This window comes from Oncorhynchus kisutch, linkage group LG9, assembly GCF_002021735.2.
Source record: "Oncorhynchus kisutch isolate 150728-3 linkage group LG9, Okis_V2, whole genome shotgun sequence".
NCBI lineage: Eukaryota > Metazoa > Chordata > Actinopteri > Salmoniformes > Salmonidae > Oncorhynchus > Oncorhynchus kisutch.
Genome location: NC_034182.2, coordinates 40893310 through 40918219, shown reverse-complemented (window position 1 = coordinate 40918219; position 24910 = coordinate 40893310). Strand labels below are relative to the sequence as shown.

General features: G+C 45.4%; 1 protein-coding gene across 3 annotated transcripts in view; it reads left to right on the top strand.

Moving 5' to 3' along the window:
- Positions 1-24910, top strand: part of LOC109897150 (glucosidase 2 subunit beta) — a 293964-nt gene that overhangs the window by 207096 nt on the left and 61958 nt on the right. The window contains exon 12 of one of the 3 annotated variants that reach the window (XM_031832598.1): positions 15263-15443. The exons of the other annotated variants lie outside the window; for them this stretch is intronic. Within the exon in view, the coding sequence (XP_031688458.1) occupies positions 15263-15443 (181 nt within the window). The remainder of the gene's footprint in view (positions 1-15262; positions 15444-24910) is intronic. 3 annotated transcript variants of the gene reach the window in all.

Sequence of the window (24910 nt, the reverse complement as noted above, 5' to 3'; positions counted from 1 at the left end):
CCTGTCAGGATGCTCTCGATGGTGCAGTTATAGAACCTTTTGAGGATCTAGGGGCTCATGCCAAATCTTTTCAGTCTCCTGAGGGGGGGAAAGGTTTTGTTGTGTCCTCATTCACGACTGTCTTGGTATGTTTGGACCATGATAGTTCGTTGTTGATTTGGACACCAGGGAACTTGAAACTCTCGACCCGCTCCACTACAGCCCCGTCGATGTTAATGGGGGCCTGTTCGGCCCGCCTTTTCCGGTAGTCCACGATCAGCTCCTTTGTCTTGTTTAATTCTAACTCACTGTTTCATTCTAACGCACTGTTTCATTCTAACGCACTGTTTCATTCTAACTCACTGTTTCATTCTAACTCACTGTTTCATTCTAACTCACTGTTTCATTCTAACTCACTGTTTCATTCTAACTCACTGTTTCATTCTAACTCACTGTTTCATTCTAACTCACTTTTTCATTCTAACTCACTGTTACATTCTAACTCACTGCTTCATTCTAACTCACTGTTTCATTCTAACTCACTGTTTCATTCTAACGCACCGTTTCATTCTAACTCACTGTTTCATTCTAACGCACCGTTTCATTCTAACGCTGTCACACCCTGACCATAGTTTACTTTGTATATTTCTATGTTTTGGTTGGTCAGGGTGTGAGCTGACTGGGCATTCTATGTTTCATGTCTAGTTTGTCTATTTCTATGTCTGGCCTGATATGGTTCTCAATCAGAGGCAGGTGTTAGTCATTGTCTCTGATTGGGAACCATATTTAGGTAGTCTGGGTTTCACTGTGTGTTGGTGTGTGATTGTTCCTGTCTCTGTGTTTTCACCAGATAGGGCTGTTTCGGTTTTCGTTACGTTTCCACGTTTGTTGTTTTTGTAGTTTTTGTATTGATTCGTGTTTTACGTTTGTTGATTAAACATGGATCGCAATCTACACGCCGCATTTTGGTCCGACTCTCCTTCACCACAAGAGAACCGTTACAAACGCACTGTTTAATTCTAGCGCACTGTTTCATTCTAACTCACTGTTTCATTCTAACTCACTGTTTCATTCTAACTCACTGTTTCATTCTAACTCACCGTTTCATTCTAACTCACCGTTTCATTCTAACTCACCGTTTCATTCTAACTCACCGTTTCATTCTAACTCACCGTTTCATTCTAACGCACCGTTTCATTCTAACTCACCGTTTCATTCTAACGCACCGTTTCATTCTAACTCACCGTTTCATTCTAACGCACCGTTTCATTCTAACGCACCGTTTCATTCTAACGCACCGTTTCATTCTAACTCACTGTATAACTCAAAACGATCTAAATTGTTTTCAATATTCCTGCCAGTCCCTTGATGTTTAGTCCCTTATCGAGATTATCTCTCCTCAGCTGTCCACTTCTATGTTATGACAAGTAAAATAACTAGCAACAAAACATATTGACAAAGAGACTCAGTAGTAGGAGTAGTACTTTAAATGATCTGCCAGAAGCAATTTGCCTCATTGCCTTGAGTGATGGCTCTCAACTATAAATTTGCCTCATTGCCTTTAGTGATGGCTCTCAACTATAAATTTGCCTCATTGCCTTTAGTGATGGCTCTCAACTATAAATTGGCCTCATTGCCTTTAGTGATGGCTCTCAACTATAAATTTGCCTCATTGCCTTTAGTGATGGCTCTCAACTATAAATTGGCCTCATTGCCTTTAGTGATGGCTCTCAACTATAAATTTGCCTCATTGCCTTTAGTGATGGCTCTCAAATATCAATTTGCCTCATTGCCTTTAGTGATGGCTCTCAAATATCAATTTGCCTCATTGCCTTTAGTGATGGCTCTCAACTATCAATTTGCCTCATTGCCTTTAGTGATGGCTCTCAACTATAAATTGGCCTCATTGCCTTTAGTGATGGCTCTCAACTATAAATTGGCCTCATTGCCTTTAGTGATGGCTCTCAACTATAAATTGGCCTCATTGCCTTTAGTGATGGCTCTCAACTATAAATTTGCCTCATTGCCTTTAGTGATGGCTCTCAACTATAAATTGGCCTCATTGCCTTTAGTGATGGCTCTCAACTATAAATTGGCCTCATTGCCTTTAGTGATGGCTCTCAACTATAAATTGGCCTCATTGCCTTTAGTGATGGCTCTCAACTATAAATTGGCCTCATTGCCTTTAGTGATGGCTCTCAACTATAAATTGGCCTCATTGCCTTTAGTGATGGCTCTCAACTATAAATTGGCCTCATTGCCTTTAGTGATGGCTCTCAACTATAAATTTGCCTCATTGCCTTTAGTGATGGCTCTCAACTATAAATTGGCCTCATTGCCTTTAGTGATGGCTCTCAACTATAAATTGGCCTCATTGCCTTTAGTGATGGCTCTCAACTATAAATTGGCCTCATTGCCTTTAGTGATGGCTCTCAACTATAAATTGGCCTCATTGCCTTTAGTGGTGGCTCTCAACTATAAATTTGTCTCATTGCCTTTAGTGATGGCTCTCAACTATCAATTTGCCTCATTGCCTTTAGTGATGGCTCTCAACTATAAATTTGCCTCATTGCCTTTAGTGATGGCTCTCAACTATAAATTGGCCTCATTGCCTTTAGTGATGGCTCTCAACTATAAATTGGCCTCATTGCCTTTAGTGATGGCTCTCAACTATAAATTTGCCTCATTGCCTTTAGTGATGGCTCTCAACTATAAATTGGCCTCATTGCCTTTAGTGATGGCTCTCAACTATAAATTGGCCTCATTGCCTTTAGTGATGGCTCTCAACTATAAATTGGCCTCATTGCCTTTAGTGATGGCTCTCAACTATAAATTGGCCTCATTGCCTTTAGTGATGGCTCTCAACTATAAATTGGCCTCATTGCCTTTAGTGATGGCTCTCAACTATAAATTGGCCTCATTGCCTTTAGTGATGGCTCTCAACTATAAATTGGCTTGAATTTATGCTTGTTTTATTTCCCTTTTTTTTTTGCATCTAAATTGAGGCTTGTTTTTTTTTTAGGGAGAGATGGGCTCTCTGACAGTATAGCTTTTTCCTGGGTAAAAGGCCCTACTGCAACCCTCCAAATCTGGTTTCAGAGAAGCAATGCATAGTAAAGATAAAAATAAATAAGAAGCGTAATGCATCACTCATGGCTTCTGCATTAAGAATTTCAAGGCTGAAATATGATAAGCTGTCAGCAAAGCGAGCTCCCATCAGACTGGAATGGAATCCCCATACACCATTTTATTTAAACTTGCATTCGGAGTCCGTCATGTGGAAAATGAAGGTAAACTGAAAAATTGCCTACTTTGAGTATGTCTCCTCTTGAAGGGGTTACAGGCAGTTGGATCTAACCCTAACCTTCTCTGGTAGGATATACAAGGCATGTGGGTCTAACCCTAACCTTCTCTGGTAGGAAATACAAGGCATGTGGGTCTAACTCTAACCTTCTCTGGTAGGAAATACAAGGCATTTGTGTCTAACCTTCTCTGGTAGGAAATACAAGGCATGTGGGTCTAACCCTAACCTTCTCTGGTAGGAAATACAAGGCATGTGGGTCTAACCCTAACCTTCTCTGGTAGGAAATACAAGGCATTTGTGTCTCACTCTAACCTTCTCTGGTAGGAAATACAAGGCATGTGGGTCTAACCCTAACCTTCTCTGGTAGGAAATACAAGGCATTTGTGTCTCACTCTAACCTTCTCTGGTAGGAAATACAAGGCATGTGGGTCTAACCCTAACCTTCTCTGGTAGGAAATACAAGGCATTTGTGTCTCACTCTAACCTTCTCTGGTAGGAAATACAAGGCATGTGGGTCTAACTCTAACCTTCTCTGGTAGGAAATAAAAGGCATTTGGGTCTAACTATAACCTTCTCTGGTAGGAAATACAAGGCATTTGGGTCTAACCCTAACCTTCTCTGGTAGGAAATACAAGGCATTTGGGTCTAACTCTAACCTTCTCTGGTAGGAAATGCAATGCATTTGGGTCTAACCCTAACCTTCTCTGGTATGAAATACAATGCATTTGGGTCTAACCCTAACCTTCTCTGGTAGGAAATACAAGGCATTTGGGTCTAACCCTAACCTTCTCTGGTAGGAAATACAATGCATTTGGGTCTAACTCTAACCTTCTCTGGTAGGAAATACAAGGCATGTGGGTCTAACCCTAACCTTCTCTGGTAGGAAATACAAGGCATTTGGGTCTAATCTAGCCCAAGATGTATTCTTAAGGAGCGTAATGTTACCGTTACTAATATTGAGTTGCACCCCCTTTTGCCCTCCGAACAGCCTCAATTCATCGGGGCATGGACTCTACAAGGTGTCGAAAGCATTCGACAGGGATGCTGGCCCATGTTGACTCCAATGCTTCCCACCGTTGTGTCAAGTTGGCTGGATGTCCTTTGGGTGGTGGACCATTCTTGATACACATGGGAAACTGTTGAGCGTGAGAAACCCAGCAGCACTGCAGTTCTTGACACACTCAAACCAGTGTGCCTGGCATCTACTACCATACCCCATTCAAAGGAACTTCAATATTTTGTCGTTCCCATTCACCCTCTGAATGGCACACATCACAATCCATGTCTCAACGAGAGACAGCCGGGGGATAGTCGACGGAGCCTGGAGACCGACGAGAGTGGGGCAGATCGTCGCGCACGCGGCCTGGAAGTGAACGGTTGCCAACCCTGTGACTATGGACCCGGAGTCGGGGTCCGAGGGGGCGCCGGAACCAACCTCACCTGGTGAACCAGCAGAGGAGGAGCCCATGTTCCCCTCCTCGATTTTGAGGGACCTGCTGAAACACCTGCCTTGAGCCCCGGGACCACGCAGTGGGAGGATCAGAACTTGAAAGCCATCGGACCAAGTGATAGCGGTGGATGGCCAGCTTCTTCCGGGGGTGAGTGACTGGTGATAGCCCCATTTCCAAATAAAAAATAACCTAATGTATCAGGTGACGCACAAACAGGGGTAACATCGAGAGGTGCTGTTGCTGCTCCCCCCCCCCCCCCCCCCCCCCCGGTATGGTACGTCAGAATTGTTCTTCAGACACTGGCCTGGGATGAGGCGGGACGTGGAAGACTATTGCCGCAGCTGCCCAGAGGTGCCAAATCACCACCCCAAAAGCACACCCGCTGGTCCGCCTACTGATCATCGGAGTGCCGTTTGAATGCATCGCCATGGGCATAGTGGGTCCTCTGGTAAAAACAGCCCGAGGACGCCGATACATCCTGGTAAAAGTAGATTATGCCACCCAATATCCCAAGGCCATTCCCCTACGGGCGGCAGTCTCCAAGGAAATATCTCATCCCAAATGAGATCCTGACCGACCAAGGTACCGAGTTCATGTTCGGGCTGATGAAGATTTGTGTGCTCTCCTACAGATAAAGCAGATCCGGACCTCTGTCACCTGCAGACGGATGGCCTTGTCGAACGGTTCAATAAGACGCTCAAACAAATGCTGCGGAAGGTCATGGAGCGGGATGGGATGAACTGGAACCATCTACTACCCCACCTAATGTTTTCGATCCAAGAAGTGCCCCAGGCCTCCACTGGGTTTTCCCCTTTTGAACTCCTCTAAGGGAGGAGACCACGTAGCCTACTGGCCCTCGCCACTGGAGGTATGGGAAGCCCAGCCGACCCCCTTACGCAGTGTGGTGGAACATGTAGAGACGATGAGGGAGCGGATGACAGCCATATGGCCAGTGGTAAGGGAGCATATGGTGAAGGCCCAGCGCGCCCAAACCAAGGTCTACAATCGGGGGATCCAACCCCGAAAGTTCCAGGTGGGTGACAAGGTGTTATTTTTAATCCCCCTGGCAACATGGCAAGGGCCGTACAAGGTGACAGAGAAGCTGGTACCTGTAAATTACCATGTACGGCAGTCGGGGGACGGAAATCCCAACAGATTTACCACATTGACCTATTGAAGAGGCGGCACGTGAGGACAGCCTTGGTTGTGTTGTGGTCAAGACCTGGGACATCGACGGGACCTGTGGTGGTACCGAGCAGTGAAGACCTCCCATTGCCCCTCACGCGGTGGTGGCTCCCTCTGCTGGACGTGCCAGATCTCGATGGGTCCTCCGGCCAGGACTAATTGGGGCTGATTGCTCACCAGCCGTACAGAGCCCATAAGGCTGCCTGAAGGGCAGCACAGGGGAGGTTGGAGGTAGTGAGAGGTTGCTACCGGATAGACTTCCTCATGGTCTGCATGAACTGAGAGGCTCAGTGTTCTACCCCAGAGAACACAGTATTCCCCGGAGCCCTGAAGACGGTGACCCAGAAGAGGTTTCCTGTCGGAGACCAGTTTTTCTTTTCCTTTATTGTCAGAAATAAAAACCAGTGAAACTGAGGTATCACACTTGTGTCTGGTCTGTGTAAATGTTTAGATCAAACCCCCTGGTCTGCCACAGTGTATTATATAAACATTTGCGTATATTCATATGTGTATCATCAAACTAGTGGTGGATGAAGTGAAAAGTTCTCCATAGGGTAAGTTGTACAAGAATGAAGAGTAAATCTCTTCAAGACTGTGCAGTCATTGGCCTTTTCTGTTCTTACATGTTCATGATCTATTTGAATGTATACGTTTATAAAACAAGTGACCATATGCTGCCACTCAAAAGAAAAATAACAGGAAGAAATAAAGTAAGTAAACAAAAAAAGAAATGGGCCTCCACCCCAACCTCCCATCCAATTCCCCCAACCCCACCCAGCCAACCACACCCATCCAACATGTCTACACCCCCAACCTCCCATCCAATTCCCACAACCCCACCCAGCCAACCACATCCATCCAACATGTCTACACCCCCAACCTCCCATCCAATTCCCACAACCCCACCCAGCCAACCACACCCATCCAACATGTCTACACCCCCAACCTCCCATCCAATTCCCACAACTCCACCCAGCCAACCACATCCATCCAACATGTCTACACCCCCAACCTCCCATCCAATTCCCACAACCCCACCCAGCCAACCACATCCATCCAACATGTCTACACCCCCAACCCCACCCAGCCAACCACACCCATCCAACATGTCTACACCCCCAACCTCCCATCTCATTCCCCCAACCCCACCCAGCCAACCACACCCATCCAACATGTCTACACCCCCAACCTCCCATCTCATTCCCCCAACCCCACCCAGCCAACCACACCCATCCAACATGTCTACACCCCCAACCCCACCCAGCCAACCACACCCATCCAACATGTCTACACCCCCAACCTCCCATCCAATTCCCCCAACCCCACCCAGCCAACCACACCCATCCAACATGTCTACACCCCCAACCCCACCCAGCCAACCACACCATCCAACATGTCTACACCCCCAACCTCCCATCTCATTCCCCCAACCCCACCCAGCCAACCACACCCATCCAACATGTCTACACCCCCAACCTCCTATCTCATTCCCTCAACCCCACCCAGCCAACCACACCCATCCAACATGTCTACACCCCCAACCTCCCATCTCATTCCCCCAACCCCACCCAGCCAACCACACCCATCCAACATGTCTACACCCCCAACCTCCCATCTCATTCCCCCAACCCCACCCAGCCAACCACACCCATCCAACATGTCTACACCCCCAACCCCACCCAGCCAACCACACCCATCCAACATGTCTACACCCCCAACCTCCCATCCAATTCCCCCAACCCCACCCAGCCAACCACACCCATCCAACATGTCTACACCCCCAACCCCACCCAGCCAACCACACCATCCAACATGTCTACACCCCCAACCTCCCATCTCATTCCCCCAACCCCACCCAGCCAACCACACCCATCCAACATGTCTACACCCCCAACCTCCTATCTCATTCCCTCAACCCCACCCAGCCAACCACACCCATCCAACATGTCTACACCCCCAACCTCCCATCTCATTCCCCCAACCCCACCCAGCCAACCACACCCATCCAACATGTCTACACCCCCAACCCCACCCAGCCAACCACACCCATCCAACATGTCTCCACCCCAACCTCCCATCCAATTCCCCCAACCCCACCCAGCCAACCACACCCATCCAACATGTCTCCACCCCCAACCTCCCATCCAATTCCCCCAACCCCACCCAGCCAACCACACCCATCCAACATGTCTACACCCCCAACCTCCCATCCAATTCCCACAACCCCACCCAGCCAACCACATCCATCCAACATGTCTACACCCCCAACCCCACCCAGCCAACCACACCCATCCAACCACACCCATCCAACATGTCTACACCCCCAACCCCACCCAGCCAACCACACCCATCCAACATGTCTACACCCCCAACCTCCCATCCAATTCCCCCAACCCCACCCAGCCAACCACACCCATCCAACATGTCTACACCCCCAACCCCACCCAGCCAACCACACCATCCAACATGTCTACACCCCCAACCTCCCATCTCATTCCCCCAACCCCACCCAGCCAACCACACCCATCCAACATGTCTACACCCCCAACCTCCCATCCAATTCCCACAACCCCACCCAGCCAACCACACCCATTCAACATGTCTACACCCCCAACCCCACCCAGCCAACCACACCCATCCAACCACACCCATCCAACATGTCTACACCCCCAACCTCCCATCTCATTCCCCCAACCCCACCCAGCCAACCACACCCATCCAACATGTCTACACCCCCAACCTCCTATCTAATTCCCCCAACCCCACCCAGCCAACCACACCCATCCAACATGTCTACACCCCCAACCTCCCATCTCATTCCCCCAACCCCACCCAGCCAACCACACCCATCCAACATGTCTACACCCCCAATCCCACCCAGCCAACCACACCCATCCAACATGTCTACACCCCCAACCTCCCATCCAATTCCCCCAACCCCACCCAGCCAACCACACCCATCCAACATGTCTCCACCCCCAACCTCCCATCCAATTCCCCCAACCCCACCCAGCCAACCACACCCATCCAACATGTCTCCACCCCCAACCTCCCATCCAATTCCCCCAACCCCACCCAGCCAACCACACCCATCCAACATGTCTACACCCCCAACCTCCCATCCAATTCCCACAACCCCACCCAGCCAACCACACCCATCCAACATGTCTACACCCCCAACCTCCCATCCAATTCCCCCAACCCCACCCAGCCAACCACACCCATCCAACATGTCTACACCCCCAACCTCCCATCCAATTCCCACAACCCCACCCAGCCAACCACATCCATCCAACATGTCTACACCCCCAACCTCCCATCCAATTCCCACAACCCCACCCAGCCAACCACACCCATCCAACATGTCTACACCCCCAACCTCCCATCTCATTCCCCCTACCCCACCCAGCCAACCACACCCATCCAGCATGTCTACACCCCCAACCTCCTATCTCATTCCCCCAACCCCACCCAGCCAACCACACCCATCCAACATGTCTCCACCCCCAACCTCCCATCCAATTCCCCCAACCCCACCCAGCCAACCACACCCATCCAACATGTCTCCACCCCCAACCTCCCATCCAATTCCCCCAACCCCACCCAGCCAACCACACCCATCCAACATGTCTACACCCCCAACCTCCCATCTCATTCCCCCAACCCCACCCAGCCAACCACACCCATCCAACATGTCTACACCCCCAACCTCCCATCCAATTCCCCAACCCCACCCAGCCAACCACACCCATCCAACATGTCTCCACCCCCAACCTCCCATCCAATTCCCCCAACCCCACCCAGCCAACATGTCTCCACCCCCACCCTCCCATACCATCCCATTCCCCCAACCACACCCATCCAACACGTCTCAATCCCCACCCAGCCCCCACCCCACACACACACACGCAAATCGAGTGTGTGTGTCCACCTCGCAACTAGGGTTGCTCGTCAGTCATCTCCCGGCAACCAGAGAAAACTCTCCCCACACCATCCCTTCCCCGTGGGCCTGAAAGCAAAGAAAGTGAAAAATAATCAAATAATGTCTTTGTGACTGGTACCAAACTGTTGACTGGTGCTGTACATATATATATATATCTTTATGGATTGTTTCATTGTATATGTTGGGCGTTATTCTTGACAGAGTCAAGTATATCTGTTTCTTGACGGGCACCATTCATTCTCGCTGTCGATAATTCATAGTAACTGTATCCACTGGCGATTTGGGAGGGGGTTTGCCATCTAAGGTGATTGCCATCTAAGAGCCAACATCTTCTCTTGCGGCATTGCTGCCTGCCAGCAGTAATCTTCTCTGATTCACTGAGAGATTCGAGGAGCTATCATCGTTAAGTAACATAATAGATGCAAAGCATTAACTATTTAAATTCATGCGCTTCCAAATGAATTTAGTATCTTTGCCCCAGAACCATTTAACTGCAGGGGGCTCCCACATCATATGGAGGAATGTGCCTACCTTATTTTAGTGGACCAACTATTCGCAGTCTTTTCCATCTTCACTTTAGGCTCTATAAAGCATCACAATGCAGCAAATAGCATGGTGCTTAACGCTCTCTCCAAACGTATGTACTTTACTCTCTCTCCAGGGTGTTCTTACCTCGGATCCCTTAAGAACTAGTGTTCTCTACTGTATCGAGACAGGCTTCACATCCCACTGCTCCTACCAATTGTTTCTTTTGTAAGAACCCTTACTTTTTTTTAAAGAGCTTAATAACAACAGGAGCTGCAGTAATTACAATCAAGTGTATTGCAGAACAATATACAGCCCTGGAAGTCATTGAAAATGGCCATTATGACAAATCAGGAAGCGTAGTCGTGTTATGACAGGTGTAACCTAGTAACACGTGTTGACGTTGACATAAACCTAAAAATAAATAAAAATACTACTTTATGTGCCACAAATTCTGTGCTGACTTAGTATGCCCATGGAAATCACATTTATGGGCATATCAAATCTGTGAATATATATTTTTTAAATGTTGCGGGGGATGTCAGCTTATCAGTTGGTGTTTCTGTTGTTCTATGACACTGCTCAGGTCTAACCTATTTTGTTGATCGCACTGCTTGTTGTCATTATCATTTAGCATCATATCTCTTAAATGATTAGGTTAAAGCACACAGGATGCACAGTATTGGAGCAAAGTTGTCTTCCAAAACTCTTATTAAAGGACGAACAAATTAATTTTAATTAATTAATTAAAATTAAATAAAAGCGGCAATTGAAACAATAACCAAACGTTCACCCTGCCTCTGTTTTGGTAAAAAGCTGAGATATGGGCCTGGAGAAATGTAACCACTCTTAAATTCATAGAATTTAGGAATAAATAAGTTATATTCTTCAAAAATCAATGCCTAGAGCTATGGATGCCAGGACCATCCATGATATCAAAAGTAATAGTTTTAAAGACCACATGCAGTTAACAATGTGATTTCTTGTGTTTTATATATACAGTATTTCCACACTGTGAGGTTGTAATAATTCTGTGAAAAATGATGAAAATGGCCTCTTATTGTTAGAGACGTTTTGGTGGGACTGAGTTTTGGCCTGCCTGGTGATATCACCAGGTACATTTGTTAATAGACCAATAAGAAAGAGAGTTCCAAACTGCTCTGCAAATAACAGCTCGTTTTCAGTTTTCCCCTCCCCACTCAGACCACTCCCAGACAGTCCTAACTAAATTCTTGCTTGAGAAATTGCTATTTGCTTAGAATCTATTTTTGTTTCTTTTTGACCATTTTAATTGAAAGGTACTTAATAAGTAAGGTACTTAATTGTTACCCAGAAACTATTTGATATTGAGATAAAAATAGCTGCATTGAACCTTTAAGCATAGTTTGAGGCTATGCAGTGTTTGTTTACATGTACAACGTTTCTAACATTGGAGTAAGACAAGCTTATATTTTGGGTTCTGATTTTGTACGGCTTATTAGGAATATATGTTATATTCTTCAAAAATCTATCTATAATTACTTTAAAAGTCCAAAATCCATGTACCAATCCCAGATTGTCCCTTTAAAGATCAGGTAAAAGTGGTTTTTGCCAGGGCTGTCTGGGAGTGGACTGTCTGGACACACTCACACAGGAAAGTGGAAGGGGGAGTGTAAATTCCTGTCTTTAAAGCAGGGTGTAGTTTTTTTTACGTCTCTTTATTGGTCTATTCTAGTATCCCCTCATTCAGAACTTGCTCAAAACAAGGGCTTTATACATTCCCAGGAGAAAAATCTATTGACCAAAAATAGGTATTTTAAACCAAAAATCTCAATGTCTTTTGCTCGTAGGGACCAGCAACTATTGTGCGATAACACTGATCACATTTTCCATGCTGCTACAGTGTAAGATTCAGCAGCTGTTGTTCAAAAACGATATGAAACACAATAAAATGTTAATTCTGACTGCACTGGGCCTGATGGTAGGTGTAGAATACTATGCCTATGGACATGACTATTCCTATCAGCTACAGCACTGGATGAGCAAGTTGTTTATGTTCATGCTAGACCCACTTAATTGCATTTGCGATTTTTTTTTTTAACTGCTGTTAATACATGCTAGCACTGTATCCAGATACAATGAACTCGCAACTAATTGTGCTGCAGTTTATAAACCCAACGTGTCACCATTAGGGTTGTGGCGGTCATGACATTTTCTCGGCCGGTGATCGTCATGGAAATAACTGCCGGTCAACACTACTTTGTTGCAGAATCAGCAGTTAATGTCTCAAATGGAGAAGCAATTATCTAAATTCATTTATATAAACAAATTATCCTGGAGGACTGTGGTAACACTGTTGATGATCCTCCTGGAGGACTGTGGTAACACTGTTGATGATACTCCTGGAGGACTGTGGGAACACTGTTGATGATCCTGGAAGACTGTGGTAACACTGTTGATGATCCTGGAGGACTGTGGTAACACTGTTGATGATCCTCCTGGAGTTCTGTGGTAACACTGTTGATGATCCTCCTGGAGGACTGTGGTAACACTGTTGATGATACTCCTGGAGGACTGTGGTAACACTGTTGATGATCCTGGAGGACTGTGGTAACACTGTTGATGATCCTCCTGGAGGACTGTGGTAACACTGTTGATGATCCTCCTGGAGGACTGTGGTAACACTGTTGATGGTCCTGTAGGACTGTGGTAACACTGTTGATGGTCCTGGAGGTCTGTGGTAACACTGTTGATGATCCTCCTGGAGGACTGTGGTAACAATGTTGATGGTCCTGGAGGACTGTGGTAACACTGTGGATGGTCCTGGAGGTCTGTGGTAACACAGTTGATGATCCTCCTGGAGGACTGTGGTAACACTGTTGATGGTCCTGGAGGTCTGTGGTAACACTGTTGATTATCCTCCTGGAGGACTGTGGTAACACTTGATGATCCTCCTGGAGGACTGTGGTAACACTGTTGATGATCATCCTGGAGGACTGTGGTAACACTGTTGATGATCCTCCTGGAGGACTGTGGTAACACTGTTGATGGTCCTGTAGGACTGTGGTAACACTGTTGATGGTCCTGGAGGTCTGTGGTAACACTGTTGATGATCCTCCTGGAGGACTGTGGTAACACTGTTGATGATCCTGGAGGTCTGTGGTAACACTGTTGATGATCCTCCTGGAGGACTGTGGTAACACTTGATTATCCTCCTGGAGGACTGTGGTAACACAGTTGATGATCCTCCTGGAGGACTGTGGTAACACTGTTGATGATCCTGGAGGTCTGTGGTAACACTGTTGATGATCCTGGAGGTCTGTGGTAACACTGTTGATGATCCTCCTGGAGGACTGTGGTAACAATGTTGATGGTCCTGGAGGTCTGTGGTAACACTGTTGATGATCCTGGAGGTCTGTGGTAACACTGTTGATGATCCTCCTGGAGGACTGTGGTAACACTGTTGATGATCATCCTGGAGGACTGTGGTAACACTGTTGATGGTCCTGGAGGTCTGTGGTAACACTGTTGATGATCCTCCTGGAGGACTGTGGTAACACTATGGATGATCCTCCTGGAGGACTGTGGTAACACTGTTGATGATCCTCCTGGAGGACTGTGGTAACACTGTTGATGGTCCTGGAGGTCTGTGGTAACACTGTTGATGATCCTCCTGGAGGACTGTGGTAACACTGTTGATGATCCTCCTGGAGGACTGTGGTAACACTATGGATGATCCTCCTGGAGGACTGTGGTAACACTGTTGATGATCCTCCTGGAGGACTGTGGTAACACTTGATGATCCTCCTGGAGGACTGTGGTAACACTGTTGATGATCCTCCTGGAGGACTGTGGTAACACTGTTGATGGTCCTGGAGGACTGTGGTAACACTGTTGATGATCCTCCTGGAGGACTGTGGTAACACTGTTGATGATCCTCCTGGAGGACTGTTGTAACACTATGGATGATCCTCCTGGAGGACTGTGGTAACACTGTTGATGATCCTCCTGGAGGACTGTGGTAACACTTGATGATCCTCCTGGAGGACTGTGGTAACACTGTTGATGATCCTCCTGGAGGACTGTGGTAACACTGTTGATGGTCCTGGAGGACTGTGGTAACACTGTTGATGATCCTCCTGGAGGACTGTGGTAACACTATGGATGATCCTCCTGGAGGTCTGTGGTAACACTGTTGATGATCCTCCTGGAGGACTGTGGTAACACTGTTGATGATCCTCCTGGAGGACTGTGGTAACACTGTTGATGGTCCTGGAGGTCTGTGGTAACACTGTTGATGATCCTCCTGGAGGACTGTGGTAACACTGTTGATGATCCTCCTGGAGGACTGTGGTAACACTATGGATGATCCTCCTGGAGGACTGTGGTAACACTGTTGATGGTCCTGGAGGTCTGTGGTAACACTTGATGATCCTCCTGGAGGACTGTGGTAACACTGTTGATGGTCCTGGAGGTCTGTGGTAACACTTGATGATCCTCCTGGAGGACTGTGGTAACACTGTTGATGGTCCTGGAGGTCTGTGGTAACACTTGATGATCCTCCTGGAGGACTGTGGTAACAATGTTGATGGTCCTGGAGGTCTGTGGTAACACTGTTGATGATCCTCCTGGAGGACTGTGGTAACACTTGATGATCCTCCTGGAGGACTGTGGAAACATTCTGTTGTACTCTACCTTGTTTTCATTCAATTTAAACAAATCAACCAACGCAATATTACAGAATTAAAGGACCAATTATCACTATTTGAAACAAAAATGTGCTCTGTGCATCTCTCCACAAGCTTTTCTTGATCGGTAGATTATCAGAAAATTAACTGACAGGCAGGAGCTCTCTCTCATTCATAAAACATGTTCCTTTAATCCATGTTACCACAGACCTCCAGGACCATCAACAGTGTTACCACAGACCTCCAGGACCATCAACAGTGTTACCACAGTCCTCCAGGAGGATCATCAACAGTGTTACCACAGTCCTCCAGGAGGATCATCAACAGTGTTACCACAGACCTCCAGGACCATCAACATTGTTACCACAGTCCTCCAGGAGGAAACTGAGGTGCCAATGAAAACATTTGAAATATAACTTATATTCTAATCAATGGATGGCACCATACACTCTGACCCAGTGTTAGTAAGTACAGCAAGACCATACAGTTTATGTTTTCCATATTGGGTCAATGAATACTGACTCTGCATCAGCCATATTGTTATTGGACGTAGAAAAAGCAGCCTTTGTCTGCCTAGAGTGGCAATATTTATTGCTTCTTCTACGGCGTATGGGAATTGAGGATTCCTTTATGCCAAACCATGGTACCAACTGTCAAAATACACTACTGGTCAATAGTTTTAGAACACCTACTCGTTCAAGGGTTTTTCTTTATTTGTACTTTTTTCTACATTGTAGAATAATAGTGAAGACATCAAAATTATGAAATAACACATATGGAATCATGTAGTAACCAAAAAAGTGTTAAACAAATCAAAATATATTTTTCTTCAAAAAGCCACCCTTTGCCTTGATGACAGCGTTTTACACTCTTGGCATTCTCTCCACCAGCTTCTTGAGGTAGTCACCTTTCAATTAACAGGTGTGCCTTCTTCTAAGTTAATTTGTGGAATATATTTCCTTCTTAATGCGTTTGAGCCAATCGGTTGTGTTGTGACAAGGTAGGGTTGGTATACAGAATATAGCCCTACTTGACCATAATATAATAATATTATATGGTGTGGCAAGAACAGCTCAAATAAGCAGAGAGAAATGACAGTCCATAATTCCTTTAAGGCATGGAGAACTTTAAGAGTTTCTTCTAGTGCAATCGCAAAAACAATCAAGCGCTATGATGAAACTGGCTCTCATGAGGAATGCCACAGGAATGGAAGACCCAGAGTTACCTCTGCTGCAGAGGATGAGTTCATTTGAGTTTACCACGCTCAGAAATTGCAGCCCAAATAAATGTTTCACAGAGTTCAAGTAACAGACACATCTCAACATCAACTGTTCAGAGGAGACTGTGTGGAATAACTTGTTGGTTATTACTGCATTGTCGGAACTAGAAGCACAAGCATTTCGCTACACTCGCATTAACATCTGCTAACCAAGTGTATGTGACAAATAACATTTGATTTGATTTGAATCAGGCATTCATGGTCTAATTTCTGCAAAGAAACCACTACTAAAGGACACCAATAAGAAGAAGAGACTTGCTTGGGCCAAGAAAACCAAGCAATGGACATTAAACTGGTGGAAATGTGTCATTTGGTCTGGAGTTCAAATTGGAGATTTTTGGTTCCAACCACTGTGTCTTTGTGAGACGTGGTGTGGGTGAACGGATGATCTCTACATGTGTATTTCCAACGTAAAGCATGGAGGAGGAGGTGTTATGGTGTGGGAGTGCTTTGCTGGTGACACAGTCTGTGATTTATTTAGAATTCAAGGCACACTTAATGAGCATGGATACCACAGCATTCTGCAGTTTTACGCCATCCCATCTGGTTTGGGCTTAGTAGGACTATCATTTGTTTTTCAACAGGACAATGACCCAACACACCTCCAGGCTGTATCAGGGCTATTTGACCAAGAAGGAAAGTGATGGAGTGCTCCATCAGATGACCTGGCCTCCACAATCCCCCTGACCTCAACCCAATTGAGATGGTTTGGGATGAGACAGACCGCAAGTGATGGAAAAGTAGCCAACAAGTGCTTAGCATATGTGGGAACTCCTTCAGTACTTTTGGGAAAGCATTCCAGGTGAAGCTGGTTGAGAGAATGCCAAGAGTGTGCAAAGCTGTCATCAGGGCAAAGGGTCGCTATTTGAAGGATCTCAAATCTAAAATATATTTTGATTTGTTTTACACTTTTTTGTTTATGTAGAATGTAGAAAATAGTAAAAACTACAGAAAAACCCTTGAATGAGTAGTTCTAAAACGTTTGACCTGTAGTGTATGCTCATCCCAATTCAACACAGGCCGAAATAGCTGACAGGGTTGTCCTCTAAGTCCAATGCTTTTCGCTCTATCCCTAGAACCTCTTGCGCAAGCTGTCCGACAATCACCACATCATGATCCCATTACTGTACTTGGCACAGACTACCAAATATATCCATATGCAGATTGATGTACTGCTCTGTGTGGGCAATGCACCTCAGTCATTACCTAACCTACTCAGCGTTTTTTATATAACTACAGCTCTATATCTGGATATAAAATCAACGGGACCCTGAACAATACAGAGCTGCCTCTAAACAGCCCCAGAGTCCAACATTTGAACGATTCAGAGCTGCCTCTAAACAGCTCCAGATTCCAACATTTGAACGATTCAGAACTGCCTCTAAACAGCCCCAGAGTCCAACATTTGAACGATTCAGAGCTGCCTCTAAACAGCTCCAGATTCCAACATTTGAACGATTCAGAACTGCCTCTAAACAGCCCCAGAGTCCAACATTTGAACGATTCAGAGCTGCCTCTAAACAGCCCCAGAGTCCAACATTTGAACGATTCAGAACTGCCTCTAAACAGCCCCAGAGTCCAACATTTGAACGATTCAGAACTGCCTCTAAACAGCCCCAGAGTCCAACATTTGAACGATTCAGAGCTGCCTCTAAACAGCCCCAGAGTCCAACATTTGAACGATTCAGAGCTGCCTCTAAACAGCCCCAGAGTCCAACATTTGAACGATTCAGAGCTGCCTCTAAACAGCCCCAGAGTCCAACATTTGAACGATTCAGAACTGCCTCTAAACAGCCCCAGAGTCCAACATTTGAACGATTCAGAGCTGCCTCTAAACAGCCCCAGAGTCCAACATTTGAACGATTCAGAGCTGCCTCTAAACAGCCCCAGAGTCCAACATTTGAACGATTCAGAGCTGCCTCTAAACAGCCCCAGAGTCCAACATTTGAACGATTCAGAGCTGCCTCTAAACAGCCCCAGAGTCCAACATTTGAACGATTCAGAGCTGCCTCTAAACAGCCCCAGAGTCCAACATTTGAACGATTCAGAGCTGCCTCTAAACAGCCCCAGAGTCCAACATTTGCGCTGCCTGGGAATATAATAATATCCTCGTTTACAATCAACAGTCAAAAACAACTTCAACACCACCTGAAGAAGCATAGTCTGTTTTCAGGCTCGAAGTCTCGAAAATTTAAATTAATATATAGCGAAGGATCAACTTTTATAGTTCCCATGATCCCTCTTTCAACACCAGCAGGATACTGTGATAGGATACATTCTGTACGTGCTAAATTCATCTGAAAGAGGAAATTCCCCCTGTAATAAATTCTCGACACTTCAGCGTAGAAAATGTGCAGTTGGCCAAAACCTCCCAAATTTCAAATTTGTTTTTTTGAAGGGGCTTTCATCTTAAGTCATGGTTACATCCTGATACAGCTGTATTCTGGTGCCCCCTGGATGGAAAAACTAGTTGCCCGTCATAGACTCCAAGACAGAATCCGTTCTGATATCCCTCTTCAAACACTGCAAACTCCAATTCGGTCCTATCATCTCACAACTTATCTCAGTCTGGCGCCTGGTTGGTAATCAGACTAAAATCAATCTGAAATACCATCCTCACCTCCCCTTATTTCACAACCACGCTCTCCAACTGAGTGGTCACCCTCTACCTCAGATATCACTGAAGGCTACCAAATGCTTTCCAAGACCTCCAGAAGCAGTTTAACTGCCACTAACTTGTAATTTGACTTAATTTGACTGTTGTTTTGTGTGCATATGGAGTCCTCTGGGGACATGAATGGTCTATCCATCCAATCCACACATTATTTATTGGGGCGGCAGGGTAGCCTAGTGGTTAGAGTGTTGGACTAGTAACCGGAAGGTTGCAAGTTCAAACCCCTGAGCTGACAAGGTACAAATCTGTCGTTCTGCCCCTGAACAGGCAGTTAACCCACTGTTCCTAGACCAGTTAACCCACTGTTCCTAGATCAGTTAACCCACTGTCCTACAAAGGGACTGACTAAATTACAATCTCTGCTGCGTAAAAATGACTCACAAACCAATCCCGTCCCATACGTAAGGAAGGAAGACCTCTGCGTGTGTAGTACTGTGACCAATTGGACCAGAGTTTGGTCCAACATCTCAAGTTCATTATTATAATTTTTTTGTTACACCAAATGATATGTTACAGTTTTGCCCATATAACTACTCAAGATGAAAGCTAGACAATCCCCAAATTTCTCACTGTGCCGTCAGGGGGCTCCTGGCACATTGTTTCATATGGTTTGGGAGTGCCCAGGGGTTTTACATTTCTGTAGTTGTTTCATTCCGTCTCTCTGACATAATGTGTTCACCATCTATTTTCTAGTTAAGTTATGACACTACTTTAGACCTATCTGTCACACAGCAACGTATTTGTCTGGCTGGCTTAACAGCAGCCCAAGAAGATGATAGCTTCACGTTGGCAGGCTCCTCATTCTTTAAAACAGACAGCCGTGTCTGCTGTCATTCATGGACATTAGAAACATGGAAATATCTGTAGGACACATTCATAACTGCTCTTTCATCAGCGTATGGAAGACTGCTGTTGGGAACCACTAATCTAACTTTGGGGAAGTCCTGTGGGTGGGACTGTTTGTCTTGTTTGGTCTGCACTTCTGTCCATGCCTACCTGTTTTGTGTACCTTGTAAATATATATATATTTGATCATCAAATAGCTGCCGGTAATTTACCATTAATTGACATCAACATACAGTGGGGCAAAAAAAGTATTTAGTCAGCAACCAATTTTGCAAGTTCTCCCACTTAAAAAGATGAGAGGCCTGTAATTTTCATCATAGGTACACTTCAACTATGACAGACAAAATGAGAAAATAAAATCCAGAAAAACACATTGTAGGATTTTTAAATACAAGCCACTGATGCGGACCTTTGTAACATCTACATTTTAAAAAGCCTAATAAATCAATGTAATATAGCTTACACAATAACAATACATTTTATGCAGGTCTAAAGAAACATTATTATATGAAGAAAATAGATTTCTTCATATCATTGCTATACCATATGGCTGTGGGCTACACTAGTTTGTTTTGCTTATCATTCCCATGCCATCATTTTATATTTTGGTTAGTGGCCCAGGCTAACTGTCGCCCAACATTTGCTTAATTTAGAGTTATTTATCCATGGCTGCTTTTCCTTCACTCTGGGGTCCAACTCATCCCAAACCATCTCAATTGGGTTGAGGTCGATTGGGTTGAGGTCGGGTGATTGTGGAGGCCAGGTCATCTGATGCAGCGCTCCATCACTCTCCTTCTTGGTCAAATAGCTCTTACACAGCCTGGAGGTGTGTTGGTGCAAGTCTCTTCTTCTTATTGGTGTTCTTTAGTAGTGGTTTCTTTGCAGCAATTAGACCATGAAGGCCTGATTCATGCAGTCTCCTCTGAACAGATGATGTTGATGTGTCTGTTACTTAAACTCTGTGAAGCATTTATTTGGGCTGCAATTTCTGAGGCTGGTAACTGTAATGAACTTATCCTCTGCAGCAGAGGTAACTCTGGGTCTTCCATTCCTGTGGTGGTCCTCATGAGAACCATTTTCATTTTAGGGCTTGATGGTTTTTGTGACTGCACTTGAAGAAACTTTCAAAGTTCTTGATATTTTCCATATTGACTGACTTTCATGTCTTAAAGTAATGATTGGCCTGTCATTTATCTTTGCTTATTTGTGCTGTTCATGCCATAATATGGACTTGGTCTTTTACCAAATAGGGCTATCTTCTATATACCACTCCTACCTTGTCACAACACAACTGATTGGCTGAAACGCAATAAGAAGGAAAGAAATTCCACAAATTAACTTTTAACAAGACACACCTGTTAATTGAAATGCTATCCAGTTGGCTACCTCATCAAATCAATTTGTATTGGTCACATACACATGGTTAGCAGATGTTATTGCTAGTGTAGCAAAATGCTTGTGCTTCTAGTTCCGACAGTGCAGTAATATCTAGCAAGTAATATCTAACAATTCCACAACAAATACCTAATACACACAAATCTAAGTAAAGGAATGGAATTAGAATATCTAAATATATGCATTACCAATGTCAGAGCGGCATATGCTAAGATGCAATGGATAGTATAGAATACAGTATTATACAAATGAGATGAATAATGCAAGATATGTAAACATTATTAAAGTGACTAGTGTTCCATTTATTAAAGTGGCCAAAGTCTTTATGTAGGCAGCAGCCTCTCTGTGCTAGTGATGTCTGATCGCCTTGAGATAGAAGCTGTTTTTCAGTCTCTCGGTCCCAGCTTTGATGCACCTGAACTGACCTCGCCTTCTGGATGATAACAGGGTGAGCAGGCAGTGGCTCGGGTGGTTGTTGTCCTTGGTGATATTTTTGGCCTTCCTGTGACCGGGTGGTGTAGGTGTCCTGGAGGGCAGGTAGTTTGCCCCCGGTGATGCGTTGTGCAGACCTCACTACCCTTTGGAGAGCCTTACGGTTGTGGGCGGAGCAGTTGCCGTACCAGGCGGTGATACAGCCCAACAGGATGCTCTCAATTTTGCATCTGTAAAATTAAGGTTTTAGGTGACACGCCAAAATTATTCAGCCTCCTGAGGTTGAAGAGACGCTGTTGCACCTTCTTCACCACACTGTCTATGTTGGTGGACCATTTCAGTTTGTGGGTGATATGTACGCTGAGGAACTTAAAACTTTCCACCTTCTCCACTGCTGTCCCGTCGATGTGGATAGGGGGGGTGCTCCCTCTGCTGTTTCCTAAAGTCCACAATCATCACCTTTGTTTTGTTGACATTGAATGTGAGGTTATTTTCCTGACACCACACTCCGAGAGCCCTCACCTCCTCCCTGTAGGCTGTCTCGTCATTGTTGGTAATCAAGCCTACTACTGTTGTGTCATCTGCAACTTGAGGATTGAGTTGGAGGCGTGGATGGCCATGCAGTAATGGGTCAACAGGGAGTACAGGAGGGGGCTGAGCACGCACCCTTGTGTTGAGGATCAGCATTGTGTAATAACACTTAACATTTTCTGGGCTAACAATGTAAGAAATAATACATAAAAACACGAAATAGTGCAAAGTTTCCTAATGACTAGAAGCGAGGCGACCCACCCTCTCTTTGACTGGTTGCGAAAATGCCAAGAGTGTGCAAAGCTGTCATCAAGGCAAAGTGTGGCTACTTTGAAGAATCTCAAATATGAAATATATTTTTATTTGTTTAACACATTTTTTTGTTTTACTACATGATTCCATATGTTATTTCATAGTGTTGATGTCTTCACTAATATTCTACAATGTAGAAATAGCATAAAGAAAGAAAAAACCTTGAATGAGTAGGTGTGTCCAAACTTTCGACTGGTACTGTATATTAAACTACTGTTCTGCAACATATGCTTAAACAATTGAGTCATTTCCTGTGCCAGACCTAAGAGATAATGTTTGCTTTTATAGAAGTTGTTTATAAATGTTCATACATTCTCTAAATCTAGAATAATTGTAAAAATGAAATGCATCTTATGGTGTCTGACGGAGTTGACATAAATACAGTTAGTTGCAAATGAAGACAAATATTTGTGAGAAAATTGTTGCTTGTCCCATTTTCCAAGAATTCCTGAGCTCTAAAACAGCAGCATTTTCTCTAAGCCTCATGGCAAAATGTGTAAAATAGCATGCGATTAGCTATAATAATACTGCCTTGCTTGGCCCCGCGACACTGAGCTATGCCACTGATTATAGGAACACTTATTTCATTACATGAGGAGCTGGCTCTCACTGAGCAACAGGTGATCCCATTCCGCTGAACTCTGAATGCCGGGGCTCTCATCAAGTGTTTGATTTGGATTGCATTTACATTGATGTCAGAGTGATTAGAGGGACAACAGAGCCCTGAGTACGTTTGGTAGGATACTAATGACGTTTAGCAGCATCGGAATGATTAGAGGGACAACAGAGCCCTGAGTACGTTTGGTAGGATACTAATGACGATTAGCAGCATCGGAATGATTAGAGGGACAACAGAGCCCTGAGTACGTTTGGTAGGATACTAATGACTATTAGCAGCATCAGAATGATTAGAGGGACAACAGAGCCCTGAGTACGTTTGGTAGGATACTAATGACTATTAGCAGAATCAGAATGATTAGAGGGACAACAGAGCCCCGAGTACGTTTGGTAGGATACTAATGACTATTAGCAGCATCAGAATGATTAGAGGGACAACAGAGCCCTGAGTACGTTTGGTAGGATACTAATGACGATTAGCAGCATCGGAATGATTAGAGGGACAACAGAGCCCTGAGTACGTTTGGTAGGATACTAATGACTATTAGCAGCATCAGAATGATTAGAGGGACAACAGAGCCCTGAGTACGTTTGGTAGGATACTAATGACGATTAGCAGCATCGGAATGATTAGAGGGACAACAGAGCCCTGAGTACGTTTGGTGGGATACTAATGACGATTAGCAGCATCGGAATGATTAGAGGGACAACAGAGCCCTGAGTACGTTTGGTAGGATACTAATGACTATTAGCAGCATCGGAATGATTAGAGGGACAATAGAGCCCTGAGTGCGTTTGGTAGGATACTAATGACCATCAGCAGCATCAGAGTATAGTCTTGGAGAAGCCTAGTTACTGTGTCTCAACGGTCACTTGAGTGCCGGTGTGGCGGTAATACGATCAACGTAACAAGTCTAGTCACAATTCATCCTCTAGCACAGCTTGCAGCAAACAAACACAGAGTTCCCTGTAAAATAGTTCCCTGTAAACCAATTACCTGTAAACCAGTTCCCTGTAAAATAGTTCCCTGTAAACCAATTACCTGTAAACCTGTTCCCTGTAAACCTGTTCCCTGTAAACCAGTTCCCTGTAAACCAGTTCCCTGTAAACCAGTTCCCTGTAAACCAGTTCCCTGTAAACCAGTTCCCTGTAAACCAGTTCCCTGTAAACCAGTTCCCTGTAAACCAGTTCCCTGTAAACCAGTTAGTCAGTATTGAAGATGCAGCAGACTTGACCCACACAATCATATAGCAGCCCATCAGGAGAAAGGCTTAATCTATCTCTCTCTCTCTGTCTCTCTCTCTCTCCATGTCTCTCTCTCTCTACCCCCTCTTCTCTACCCCTCTCTCTCTTACCCCCCCTCTCTCTACCCCTCTCTCTCTACCCCTCTCTCTCTCTACCCTCTCTCTCTCTACCCCCTCTCTCTCTCTACCCTTCTCTCTCACCACTTCTCTCTCTACCCCTTCTCTCTCTCTCCCCCTTCTCTCTCTCTCTAAACCCCCTCTCTCTACCCCCTCCCTCTCTACCCCCTCTCTATCTACCCACACTCTCCCTCTCTACCCCCCCCTCTCTCTACCCCCCTCTCTCTCTACCCCTTCTCTCTCTACCACTTCTCTCTCTCTACCACTTCTCTCTCTCTACCCCTTCTCTCTCTCTACCCCTTCTCTCTCTCTACCCCCTCTCTCTCTACCCCTCTCTCTCTCTACCCCCCTCTCTCTACCTCTCTCTCTACCCCCCTCTCTACCCCTCTCTCTACCCCCCTCTCTCTA